The 13,670-nt window shown below is 38.4% G+C and overlaps 1 protein-coding gene across 3 annotated transcripts in view; it reads left to right on the top strand.

Annotated features, from left to right (window-relative positions):
- KHDRBS3 (KH RNA binding domain containing, signal transduction associated 3) overlaps window positions 1–13,670 on the top strand; it is a 209,567-nt gene that overhangs the window by 84,637 nt on the left and 111,260 nt on the right. For all 3 annotated transcript variants that reach the window (XM_043507307.1, XM_043507306.1, XM_043507308.1), the window contains exon 4: window positions 2,182–2,328. In XM_043507307.1, the coding sequence (XP_043363242.1) occupies window positions 2,182–2,328 (147 nt within the window). The remainder of the gene's footprint in view (window positions 1–2,181; window positions 2,329–13,670) is intronic.

The following is a 13,670-nucleotide window of genomic DNA, read 5'->3' as shown; positions in this document are numbered from 1 at the left end:
AGCCCCACCCCAGAGCCTGCACCCCCTCCCACACCACAACCCCAATTTTGTGAGCATTCATGGCCCACCATACAATTTCTATTCCCCGATGTGGCCCTCGACCCAAAAAGTTTGCCCACCCCTGGTCCCATACATCCAAGTGCTGTGCACACTACTGTTATCTGTTCCACTTACTAGCTTTTTAAATCCTTTAGCCAACAAATTTCCTAGGGATGAAATTTAGCATATGCACTCTCTGTATGAGCAAACTTTGCTTATTGTGATTTTAAACCAACTTTGTTGACATCTACATAAACATGTTAAAATTAGGCTGATTAAATCCCTTTTGTTTTGTACTTTGAACCTGCTACCACCCAAAGAATCCTAGATATTTTCCATCTTTCTTCTAAGTCATACAGTGGCATGCAGGATTATTCACTATCATATGTTTTCCAGTGGTATGTTCTCTCAGATTATTCAAGAGTTTGTGCTGTTTCCCAAGAGAGATTATTATACAGTTTGATTGTTCTCCATTAAGTTTGTGATATCCAGCTTAAGTTTTTCAATTTTTAATTTAATTCATGGTGCTCTCACCTGAACTCTTTGGACCATGCTAAATGACGCTTAAGCAGAAATTTTCTTTAACACTTTGAGAAGTCTGATTTGTTAAATGAGTTTGAGGACCTTTTTTTTAAAAAAAAAAAAAAACACCTTCCTAGCTAGAACATTATATTCATTGTTTTATTCATTGAGGGAGGTTTTTACTTTCTATTTTTGTGGTCCTTTCATCATTTGTATGGACAAGATGATGGTTAAGGCTGACAAGATTCAGCCAACTAATTATGATGTGTTAATATTCCTGCTCTGAATGCTCTATCAACTAATCAGGTTACTTTGCTTTTCCAACCAATTTTGCAATATTCATATATTGTGTACATTTGACAACAAAAAGATTGTCATAACTTTAACTCATAATTATGACACAGAAGGAACAAATAAGAAAGCTTTAATCTGTAATTAAAACTATTTTTGGACCCATTTAAAAGAGATGTTGAAGCACTTAATTTCTTATTTAAATAGAATGAATTTCAGGAATAGCATACTTTTTAGAGCCTCAGATATTTGGCAGAAAAAAATTAAAATCAAATTATATTAATACTTAGATTAGCAGACTCTTCTACTACTTGTCTAATAGCACAAAAAACCGTACTTAGGCTGTTAGCAGTGCTTTTTGTGTTGGGATTTTAAAACACACAGTTGTTTTTTCCAAAGCTTATTAAAAAGTCATCAAAACACATTTCAGGCATAAGTATGATTTTTAAATTGATGACCTCCTTTAAGCCTCTAAGCATTTCCAGAAATTTCTGTTTCCAGAAATCTTAGCACACACAGATTGAACTGAGTGCTCATTAACTTAATAAAAAGAAAAGGAGTACTTGTGGCACCTTAGAGACTAACAAATTTATTTGATCATAAGCTTTCCTGAGCTACTGCTCACTTCATCGGATGCATTCAGTGTAAGGAGAGTGATCACTTAAGGTGAGCTATTACCAGCAGGAGAGCGGGGGGGGGGAGGGAACCTTTTCTAGTGATAATCAACCCCCCCGCCACTGTTCCTCAGAAGTTCTTGTCAACTGCTGGAAATGGCCCACTTTGATTATCACTACAAAAGGTTTCCCGCCTGCTCCCTCTCCCCCCACTTCTCTGAAACCTGTCACTTAATAAAGATTATGCACTTTCTCCAGCCAGCCTAGAAGTAGGTTGGTGCAAGAGGAATGAATAGAGTAAAACCCCCCATGTTGAAACAGTAAATAGAACACAGATATTTTTCACGCTGCTCACAAATACTGAGAGTTTATTTTAATCAAGTCAAAACAATGGAAACAATTATGTCTGTTAGAGGAACCAGTCATTCATTGTCTCAGGGTAGAAGTCTTATTTACTAATTTTCTCTTGAGTAATATATACTTCATAAAACATTCTTTGATAGGCAGAATAGCAATATTGTAAAGTTTCATTGGCTTGGAGTACAATAGAGAATATTAATTTATAATTTCCAGTTATGTTTCCATTTAGTATTTGAACCAAAAAGTGCATAAACTATATGTATATGGCAAACATCTCAAACACAAATTCATTTTACTTTTTTTTCTTCTCTTTTTGTGATTATATTTTAACAGTGAAATTTTCTGTCCTTCCCAGGAAGAAGAGTTGAGAAAAAGTGGGGAAGCAAAATACTTCCACCTAAATGATGACCTGCATGTTCTAATTGAAGTATTTGCCCCACCAGCAGAGGCATATGCCAGAATGGGACACGCTTTGGAAGAAATCAAGAAGTTCCTTATCCCTGTTAGTATTGTAATCTTACACTGTTGTTTAATGTATAATCTAACCTAACCCTCTCTCCTAGGTTTTGAGGGATGTGTACTATAACTCATTTGAGAGATCATTTGCGCTAGATGTGAATGAAAATATTTAAATTGTAATACTCCCATGTAAAATAAAACATTTTAATATGTGTATATTAATAGGAAGACAGCATGATCATTAGTGGGTAGGACACTGGACTGAGAATCAGGAAACCTGTATTCTCTTCCTGGCTCTGACATTAGCATGCTGTGTGACTTTGGTCAAGTCACACCAGCTCACCATGTCTCAGTTTCCCCATCTATAAAATGGGGACTGATATCTTCCTTTGGAAAGCACTCTTAGATGTATGGATGAAAACCGTTATATGTGAGCTAAAAAGAAAAGGAGTACTTGTGGCACCTTAGAGACTAACAAATTTATTTGAGCATAAGCTTTCGTGAGCTACAGCTCACTTCATCGGATGCATCCTACACTCTAAGGTGCCACAAGTACTCCTTTTCTTTTTGCGAATACAGACTAACATGGCTGCTACTCTGAAACCTGTCATATGTGAGCTAAGTTATTTATTACTGGTGGTATGCTGTTTCCCAATAACTGATCCTAATTATATTTTGGATTTAGCCACTTCTGTTTTAAAATTGAATATAATTTGCAGTTAGCTCATTATCAAAAATACATTGTCAAAACAAATTAGGTAGCAACTGAATGGATTTTAAACCAGTTTTATAGTCAGGTTTGGCAATATAGCTTTAAAGCAACTTTTGGTTTTAGTAGTAAAACACAAGGTAATTCAAATGGCCCTGGTAACTTGGGTTTCTTCATGTAGGCTGTTAAGGAAGTCCTTAGAAAGTGTGGGCAATATGCAGATCCATGATTTTGCTTGCTGTTAGGTGGGGTAAGATGCAAATATGAGGAAATTTGCATTGCAATTCCAAAAGTAGGAACCATTACAAAATAAATAAATCTCCAATTTCAAATGACAACTGGGTGAAGGCAAATTAGCCATGGTTACCTTATCTGCAAATAAGGGTACAATATTAAGAATTATAAGTAAAAGGCCATAGATATTAATAGCTAGATAATAAGAGGGTTATTTATCTAAACATTTTTCTTATTTTGCTAGATCAAATTATCTTTAAGTTAAGCAATAATGGCTTTCTGTAAACCTATGCATGAACTTTAAGTTTACAAATAATTATAAGACCAAAATATTTGAAAAATCAGTTCCTCCCCTTTACTTGCCTGCTAAGATGTTAATTCAGGTGATTTCTTTGGTACAGATCGTGTTGTGTTAGTGAGTACTTGAGCTGTTGCAGGAAAACACTGAACTCTTACATCAGATCTTAGTAGAGAAAGAGCCTTCTTTAAAGATACTACCCACACAGCATTCTTACTCTTGGATTTTTTTCCCAAGTGTGAGCTATGGGACCTTACTTAATTTATTTGTCATCACTGAGAGTCTTCCTTGAAGTTTCATCACTTGCTATTGTTATGTATTTGATTTTGTTCTTAAGTGCAGCTGAAGCAGAGTTAGTTCCCACTTTCAGTCCTCAGCACTGAAGTTTGATACACCTACATGATGTCTTTTTTTTTTTAATTGAGCCTGTTATGACAGGGATGCTACTAAAATTGCGTATATAAAGTGCATAGAGAGTGTTAGTGTTCTGTGACGAATGCAGAAGACAAACTTTACAATGTGAGTAACTCACACCACATGGTGGAGATAAGGTCTTTGCCTGTCTAAGTTGAAGAGATACTCTGACAAAAGTTGGCTTCTGGTGGATGTTATGTTTAATGTTTATGATTATGAAGCTTGAAAGGAGTCATTCAAGCAGGTCTGTATAGCTCAGTAGTTCTCTCTCTTCTGGACTCTGGGGTACAAGCACAAATTCCAGTGCCCTCTTGGAACTTAGAGCCACAGCAGAATACCATTACCTGGAGCAGAGTGAACATCTTAAATGTCAGGAGACACACTGGTGGTGCCTCGAGTTGGGGAGGTTCTACTGTTGCTCCAGAATGGAGTGTTTTGTTACCCCAGAATTTGATCAAGCTAATTGGAACCTTATTGTGTGCATTCAGCCACCATGAATTAATGAAATATAGAACACTACATAGTCCTAAGTACACTATATCCACTGGATCCCCCTTAATATCAGTTAAGGGTTAATTTGAACAAGCAGGGCTTCTAGAGGCAAGGTCAAAAGTAGTTGCAGTTTTGGCTAATCAGAATGGGAGGAGATTCAACATGTTGAGACTGAAATAGAATCAGTGGATGGGGACCTTGAGTTCGGGTGCCTTTTGATATAGAAGCTTATTATGACTAAAATTGTTAGGAATGTTTTGTTTAGTTTGTTAAAGTTAGGAGAACTGATGAACCAGCAGGGGTCACTATGAGGTCTGTGATTTGTAAACATTAGTTATCAGAAGACTAGATAATAGAGTGTACTTTAGAGTGAGCTCTCTGAAGCTAACCTGAGAGACTTTCCTGACACCGTACTCCCTGGTGGGGAAGCAACCAGCCATCGCGGACCTGCTGCGAACTACTCAATACCATCTCAGGTTCTATGTAATTGTTTGGGATGTTCTAAAATTATTTCTTGTGCTTAAATCTAATAAATAGTGGTTTTAGATCAGAGCACCCTTGTATCAATTTTTCATCATCTGGAAGTGCTGTGTTCCCATGGATTTATTCCTGACACCACCTGGAGTGAAACAGTGAAGTTACTACTGCTTTGGGTTCTGAAAACCCTGGGTAACAGTAGTTTGGTGACATACTTTGTAGGAGGCACCATGTGCAAAAAGAAATGAAAATTCAGTGTCTTTGAAATTGGTGCAACGCAGCAGCGGATCCATATCTTCAAGTGCCTCTGGTGTGGAGGAGATTTTGTGTTTTGTCACATAAGGCCTAGACACAGCGTGGATGTCACTGGGTGTATGGACCATCATATAGTTTCCAGTTTACTTTTGTTGCCTGATCTATTATTTAGAGTTTACAATTTAACATGTGTTATTGCGCTGGTCACCTGCCTCTAGATCGTCCACAAAATTAGAGTGAGGGCGCGGTGCATCAAAGAGAGACTCACACTTAGGGAAGGGAAGACAATTTCTGATTTGGTAATAGTTTTATTAGCACAATGAGCAATATCACAAACACTACAACCTAGCAAAATAGATAATACAGAATTCAGCATTCATGTACTCACACCATTCTTTGTGGGGAGCCCAATAGTAGGTGAGATGATTCACAAGTTGTCCTTGGACTTGTAGGTTCCTGGAAATCTAACTGGGGTGCACAGGTAGTGTACTAACTTTATAATAGTTTATGACAACACTCCCTATTCCTCATGCATATGCAATAGGGATTTCAACCTCTTTTCCTTACCTATACTTCCTCACCCTACTAATGTTTGGATACTCTTCTCCAATAGGTTACTAGGCCATTTTAACTTAAGCTTATTAGCATATATGTTTAGTTACTATGGCAGCATCTCCTGATGCTTCTGATTTAAAATATTAAAAACTGTTCCAAACAGGTATGTTGTGGTTACCTGTCAGTAGTTTAGGATCAGTTACTTAATGCAGCATTCTATCTTGTGACAACTTCTGATATAGGATCACCTACTGGTTAGTTCATTATGTCAAATCTTTAGACCTTAGGCCTCAGTTAGTTTAGCTAAACTATTGGTTTTTGCGTTAGTGCCTTCCTCCATACCTATACCTTGCCTAGAGTATGTCTGTATATCTATAGCAATAGCATTTGACAGTTTGATGCTCTAAATGTGGGGGGGTACTTGGAGCATCTGTTCCTCTTGGTTGGTAGTACCTTCCTGTGCATGCCTTTCCATATGTTTCTAAGGTGAGAGACTCTCTTTGAACGTTCGCTGACTTCCAGTATGTTGGAGATTCTGCATCTGGAGACTCCAAAAGTTCAGACTCTCTAAAGGACTATACCTCAGCAGCTCTACAATAGCACTGTGTATACTTGTGAAATTCTTAGCTGTAATGGGAACCTGCCTGCCGGGGCTGGGAGTCGTATGGTTTCCTATCTTGATGGCTAGCTGATCAGGCACACAGGTATGAAAGGAATCACTTGAATTTACCTGTAGGTATTTATAAAGTACCTTATCACCATAGTGTCTAAACACTATACTAAACTTGTGTCAAATCTTGGATGAATGGAATACCACACAGCAGAACTTTCACTCAGAGAGTTTGCTCATGTCTAAATGGGCAACCTGAACATCATGTTCTAGATAAGAAGGCACCAGATTATAACCTCCTGTGTCAGAAAGACTTACAGTAGGCCATACTCACAAGGTATTTTGGATTGCCACTAATCCGAACAAAATTATATTTAGTCAACAGATGATAAACCCTGTTTCTTGAATCAGGTAGTAATGGAGTAGTGGGAGAAAATGGAGGTAGATATTATTGACTAATCTAATGAACAAGAAGCTATTTGACCTGGCACCAACAGAAGACTGCTTGATCAGAAACACTGTCTCCATCCACTGGCAATGAAGGTATTTCCTCTGGTACAGCTGGAGCAAAGGCATTAATTAACTTCAGTGGAGAAGTTGTTCTATGATTCTGTTAGCACCATAAGAGATGAGACTGATATGCTTCTCAGCTCAGCAGTATCATGCTATCATGCTGAGTATGGAAAGATGAAGACAGAGAACCAGAGCAACCATTCTCCTTTCTTCCCTAATTACATGGTTTATTTTTTTCATAGCAGATTGCAAGAGATGGGGTGGAACCTTGCCTGTGCTGAGCTCAGGTAGTACAAAATGACCTTTCGTTAAGCCCATGTTGTCTTAAGATCTCTTGGCTTTTCAATCTACCAGAAGGACTAAAAACCTACATTTTAAAAACAGAGTATTCATTTTGTGTAGCACAAGAGATAAGCTGTCCACCTCCTAAAATCCAATCAAGCTGGGTTTTTTTCAGTAGCAGTGGGTAACCTAATTGAGCTTTATTTGCTACAAAGCCTGGTGTGGCTTTCCTGGCAAATTGAGCTATCACTTGTCTTTCAGGAAAAATTAATTGCATTCCGACACACTCTGGTTATAACCTGTAACTTGCAAACATTATCTCTTTCTTAAAATCAAATCAAACTCTGGTTTGCAACAACTATAGCTGCTGCTGCTAAGTTTCCAAGGCTCTAGAAGTTGCTAAGTAGACACTTGAAAGGCAGCCAATCCCCAATAAAATGACTAGTACAGAAAACTCCAAGCCTGACCTCTCTCCTCTCATGTCATCATAACTCCATAATCCACGCATTAGCAGAGAACACTTTTAAGATTATGTTCAGCCCTAGGCATAATCAGCAGTATACGTCTCCACAGTTTCAACCCTTTCTCCCCAGAAATCATCTTTGTGGCTGAAATGAAGGCCTAATTCATTCCCCTCTGACTTGAGGCTTTGGTCTATTGTACCGATTGCATCTTCTCCTGCTTCTGCTCTACTCGCATCTTCTCGTTCACCTTCTCTTTGCAGCGGAGATCTTTTTTTCTTCTTTCCCACTCAACTGTCTGATCTCCCTCCATCCGGACTGGGAGGGCAGTATCTTTGTGCCTGTTATCACTTAGCCCACTCCCAGCATTTCTTCATGTCTTTCTCAAGCAGAAAGGAAACCTGATACTCTTTACTTGCCCAGATAACATTTACTATTTCATTTTTTTGTATTACTGTAGCTCGCAGGAGGATTCTTCTCATCTTTGTTGCATAATGTAAGGTATTGCCCTTCATTCTCTCTGCCAACTGTGCTATTGATCATTATGCTTTATATTTTGAGGTATAATTTGAGATATCTAGTCTCCAGGACTAATTTATGGTGCAGATGGTATCTTATTAAAAATAAAATAAAATGTATATACCTGTAATTCTGCTTCTTTGAAGATTTCAATTCACCTTTCTTACTGCACTTTCAAGAACTGACAGAAAGCTGTTTAGGAGGCTGGGGCACTGGCACAAGCTTCCGCCTCCCCTAGCACTTTCATTTTTTGTTTTTTATCTAAGACACTGACATTTTGGAAGGATTCATATCAGAACTTTATGCTCATCTATCAGTGCCTTGGTGGATTAAGAATGTGAATTTCAAGCTTTCTCATGTTTTGAAACTACAAGAACCAAGAAAGTCCTGTGAAATATAATTTAAAAACAAGCAGATTACAGATTAGTATTTTACCCTTTCAATTTGCCTTGTAAAATGGACTATAGAGAACTTCCTACTTACACAAGTATACCCATGATTCTTGTTTTGTTTCCAGAATAAAGTCTCCAAGAAAAAGATAGATTCATTGAATTAAGGCCAAAAGGGAGCATTAGATCATCTAGGGAGTCTGTCCTACATACTGCAGGCAAATCTTCCCTCCCAGTTGCACCTGAATTGAGCCCAATAACTTCTTCCTGAAAGTCTTGATTTGAAGACCTCAAGAAATGGGGATTTCCACCATTTCCCTTGTTAGTTTATTCCAATAATTAATCACCCTAATTTTAAATCTGTGCCTAATTTTAATTTGTCTGGCTTCACTTCCAGTTATAGATTCTTGTTAAGCTTTTCTTTGCTAGATTAAAGAACTCTCTTTAGAATCCTGTATTTTCTCCTTGTGAAGGTACTTATATGCTGTAATAAAGTCACCCTTCAATCTTCTTTTTGATAGCTAAACAGCTTGAGTTCTTTAAGCCTTTCACTGTAAGGCAATTCTCAAACCCAATCACTTTCTACACCCTTTCCAATTTTTCAATATCCATAAAACCAGAACTATGTATATAGCATTCCAGTATTGCCTAACCAATCTCGTATACAGAGGTAAAAGAATCTCCTTATTCCTGTTCACTACTTCTCTATTTATATATCCAGTGATCACATTATCCCTTTTTGCCACAGCATTGCACTGGGAGTGCATGTTGAGTTGCTTGTCCACTGTAACCCTTAAATCTTTCTTAGTCACAGCTTTCCAGGATACAGTCCCTCATTCCTTGTTCTTAGTTGTACAACTTTATATTTGGCCATATTAAAATGTATTTTTATTCGAATGGCTCAGTTTACCAAGCGATTGAGATCTTTCTGTATGATGGGAGGTCTTTGTGTCCTCTGCAAATTTTATCAGCAGTAGTTTTATATTTACTTTACTACTGATGAAAATTTTGAATAGCATTGGACCTGGTACCGATCCCAACAGAACCCCACAAGAAACATTCCCATTTGATGATGGTTCTCCATTGACTACTTTGAGATCGGTCAGTTCAAAATCTATCTTGAACCGTTTTAGTGTGCTTTATTGATGATGTGTGCAAATATTTTAACCCGAATATTGTACATTACTATAAACTGAATTGCATATCTGTAATAATCATCAACCAAACGTAATCTTATCAGACAAACCCAATTTTATTCTTTGAAATCTGTTGTCGATAAAACTGTTTGCTGGCATTGCTTATAGTCCTATTGTTTATCAACTGAATCCCATATCAACTTCTCCATTATTTTGTCCAGGATTGATTTCAGGCTAATCAGCCAACAATTATCCATGTCAACAGGTTATCTGAACACTTGAAATTAAATACTTTCTACCTTTCTGCATCATTATGATCAATTTTACCATCTCTGTCTAGTAATGAGTCTATACTATTGCTAGGATTTCTTTATTCCCAATATATTTTAAAAAGTGGTCCTGATTCTTCTGAGCTCTGCGACCCATGGATTTTCCCCTGATGTCTTTAGCTTCCCTTATCAATTTTCTGACTGCAGCTTCTAATTGATTCTGATTGTTCTGTTTCCCCTTTTCACCCACTTGTTCTATAGTGTTGTTTTGATTTCTAATTGCTCCCTTCACTTCATTACTGAACTGGGCTGGACTTTTAGCCAAAGTTGGACTCATTTTTGATTGTGGAATCAGCTTTTTGGCCACCTAATAAACTTGTTAGTAAAGAACTTCATATTTTAATTTTACATTTCTATTTACACCTTCCCTCCCAAGTCTCACAGAATTTTCCTCCGTTTGGGGAATTATCCCTTTTGGAGTACTGTTTGTGTGTGTGTGTGTGTGTGTGTGTGTGTGTGTGTGTATGTATGTACACACACACACACACAGAGTGACATTACGCAGGGTACAATCTGGACAGATGGACAGCTGTGTCCCCTCAATTCTCCTAACTGGGGTGCCCTTTACAGGGCTTTGCTGAGAGCAATTGCTCCTGGTCTGCCCACACACAGCATGTAAATCACCTCCAGCTATACTGTATAAGTATTATAACTAGCTAGCCAGCCAGCCATGAACTACATTACAGAGCACCACCAGCAAATTCCAGTCCCAGCCCCCCCCCAAATGTCTTGTACTGTCCAGTACCTTCCTGGACAATATAAGCACATATAAAATTGGTCATTTCATTAATAACAAGATTTGTCCATATCATTTTCTGTGTCAAATGAATTTTCCTAAATGCTTTCATCCGAACACACACTGGTTTAGATAAAACAAGTTTATTCACTACAGAAAAATAAATTTTAAGTGATTACAAGTAATGAGGCATACAGGGATTAGACACAAAGAAATAAAAGGTAAGAACACACACTAAATGCCTAACTTAACACGCAAGTCAATTCAAATCAAAGATTTCTCTCACCACATGCTAACCAGTCTTATTGGTTGGAATCCTTTCAGCCAGGATCCCTCCTCCTGTTTAGTATTGATTTCCTTGTCCTTAGGTGGTGGTGATGCCATGAGTAGAGATGAAGGGAGAGATCATTTGGGAAGTCTGTTCCTCATTTTTATAATTTTTCTCCTCTTTAAAAATCATTGCCAGCTGGGGTTCAAGCAGGGGTCAGCATCACCCTGTTGCACGGCGGACACTTGACAAAACTACCAGACTTAATGACATAGTGTCATAGATATTCTGGCAATGTGTTCTATAATTTGGCGACCCATTCCCAAATGACGCTGTCTCAAAGTATTGCACTAGAGAATCCTGCAGTAGCTCAAACCTCTCAACTCAGGCAACCAAACTTAACTAGTGAATTTTTTTTTTAGCTAACCAGATTTGAATATTCTTTATTCAGCTCACAAATCTGTCTAAACTCCTTTTTTCTCACAGCCCTATTGAAATATTTGTGTCGCTTTGATCATATCTTCCACAAAGTCATGTATGACTGATTCAGCATCTCTAGCCATTAAGGCTTGGTATTGGGTCACACAGTACTGGATGAATAAATCACCATAACGATCTTTCAGTCACTTTGAAACACTTTCACGTTGGACTAGTATTACAGATGCCCCATCCGATGTAAATCCCATAATTTTATCCACTGGATACTTGTTTTGGTCCTTTTCCAAACTGCCAACGATGGCTGCATTCAGATTTTCAGCATTACATCGTTCAGCTATTTCAATTAAGCTCAAAAACTGGAAGCGAATTTCACTTGTGTCAACATTCACAAAGCAATGGTAAATAATATGCTGACTCTTGTCACTGTGGTCAGTACTAGGTGGAGGGGATAGCTCACTGGTTTGAGCATTGGCTTGCTAAACCCAGGGTTGTGAGGGGGCCATTTAGGGATCTGGGCCAGAAATTGGTGATTGGTCCTGCTTTGAGCAGGGGGTTGGACTAGATGACCTCCTGAGGTCCCTTCCAACCTTGATATTCTATGATATTCTCATCACACATTAAGTTAACAAATGGAGCATTTACTGCTGCTCTCAGTTTCACTGTAAAGCTAGTCACCTAAATCCTCAGTGTTTTTTGCTACAGTTCTGGCACAGCAGTGCAGTCTTTGAAAAGGAGAACATTTTGGGTCAATTTTTTTGGCAATTTCTTTGAAGATATCTGCTCTAAAGGGCAATTTGGCTTTTGCTAAACTGTAGGCAAGGCAAAGATCATTCTGTGCATCTTTGACATTCCGGTTAAGAAAGTCGGTCATTGACTTTACCTCTCTTCCTCTTTTTGATGTGGCCTCCTCAATGAATTTGCTTCTCTACACTCAAGGTGTTTTGAAGTCTTGGACGTTTTTTTTTTGCACCACTTCTCAGCACGGTTGTGAGCTACAGTTAACGTGAGCTGTTTCATTACTTGGCCACACCTTGGGGCACTCCATAAAACAATCTGTGGGTCTTTGGAACATAAAATATTCTTTCCCAAGCTGGGTTGAACGATTTTTTTTTTATTTTGTTTTTTTTTTAATTCAGCATCATGTTGTGCAGGTTCTTTTCCCCACTGGAATGAGGGGGAAAAACTCTCTCAATGTGGATTTGAATGTAGCTAACTGTGATGGGTTGGGTCACAGAACCCCCCTTGGGAACTGCCACCTACTGTGCTGGGACTACCTCTGAGCCCATTTTCCCTGGCAGCTTGGGACTTCAGTACCTTGCCTGGTTGTGCCAGACATGCTAGCCTGCTACAAACACAGACCCAGGTCTGAACCACATCCCCCAAAAGCTGCAGGCTTAACTGAAAACAGCTTAAGAAGTGCTCCTATCTCCAGCACCCAGAAAACCAGTTCCCAATGGGATCCAAACCCCAAGTAAATCCGTTTTACTCTGTATAAAGCTTATACAGGATAAACTCATACATTGTTCGCCCTCTATAACACTGATTGATAGAGAGAAATGCACAGCTGTTTGCTCCTCCAGGTATTAATGCTTGCTCTGAGTTAATTAATAAGTAAAAAAGTGATTTTATTAAATATAAAAAGTAGGATTTAAATGGTTCCAAGTAATGACAGACAGACAGAACAAAGTAAATTACTAAGCAAAATAAAACAAAAACACAGAAGTCTAAGCCTACTATAGTAGAACACTAAATGCAGGTAAATCTCACCCTCAGAGATGTTCTAATACGCTTCTTTTACGGACTAGATTTCCTCCTAGTCTGGGTCCAGCAATCACTCACACCTCTGTAATTACAGTTATTTGTTCCAGTTTCTTTCAGTCATCTCTTTGGGGTGGAGAGGCTATCTCTTAAGCCAGCTGAAGAGAAAATGGAGAGGTTTCCAGGGCCTTGTATAGTCTCTCTTGTGTGAGTGGAGAACCCCCCCACCCCCCATGTAGAATTACAGCTACAAGATGGAGCTCTGGAGTCACATTTCCATGCATGACTCAGTTCTCAACAGGTTGACGTCATTGCCCACTTGTTAGCCCGAATGTTCCAGGAAAGCTCAGATGTGGATTGGTGTCTATCAAGGTCCATTGTTAGCCATGTACTTCCATTTACTTGAATAACCCCTTCACGCTATGTTGACCAAATCTGCCTTAGGTGCTTTCAACAGCAAACACTTTAAATACAAGCATAGAGCCAACGCTCATAACTTCAGATATAAAAAT

The sequence above is a fragment of the Dermochelys coriacea genome, chromosome 2, assembly GCF_009764565.3.
Source record: "Dermochelys coriacea isolate rDerCor1 chromosome 2, rDerCor1.pri.v4, whole genome shotgun sequence".
Classification (NCBI taxonomy): Eukaryota; Metazoa; Chordata; order Testudines; family Dermochelyidae; genus Dermochelys; species Dermochelys coriacea.
The sequence above is the reverse complement of the archived record's forward strand: the minus strand, read 5'-3'. Positions and strand labels throughout refer to the sequence as shown.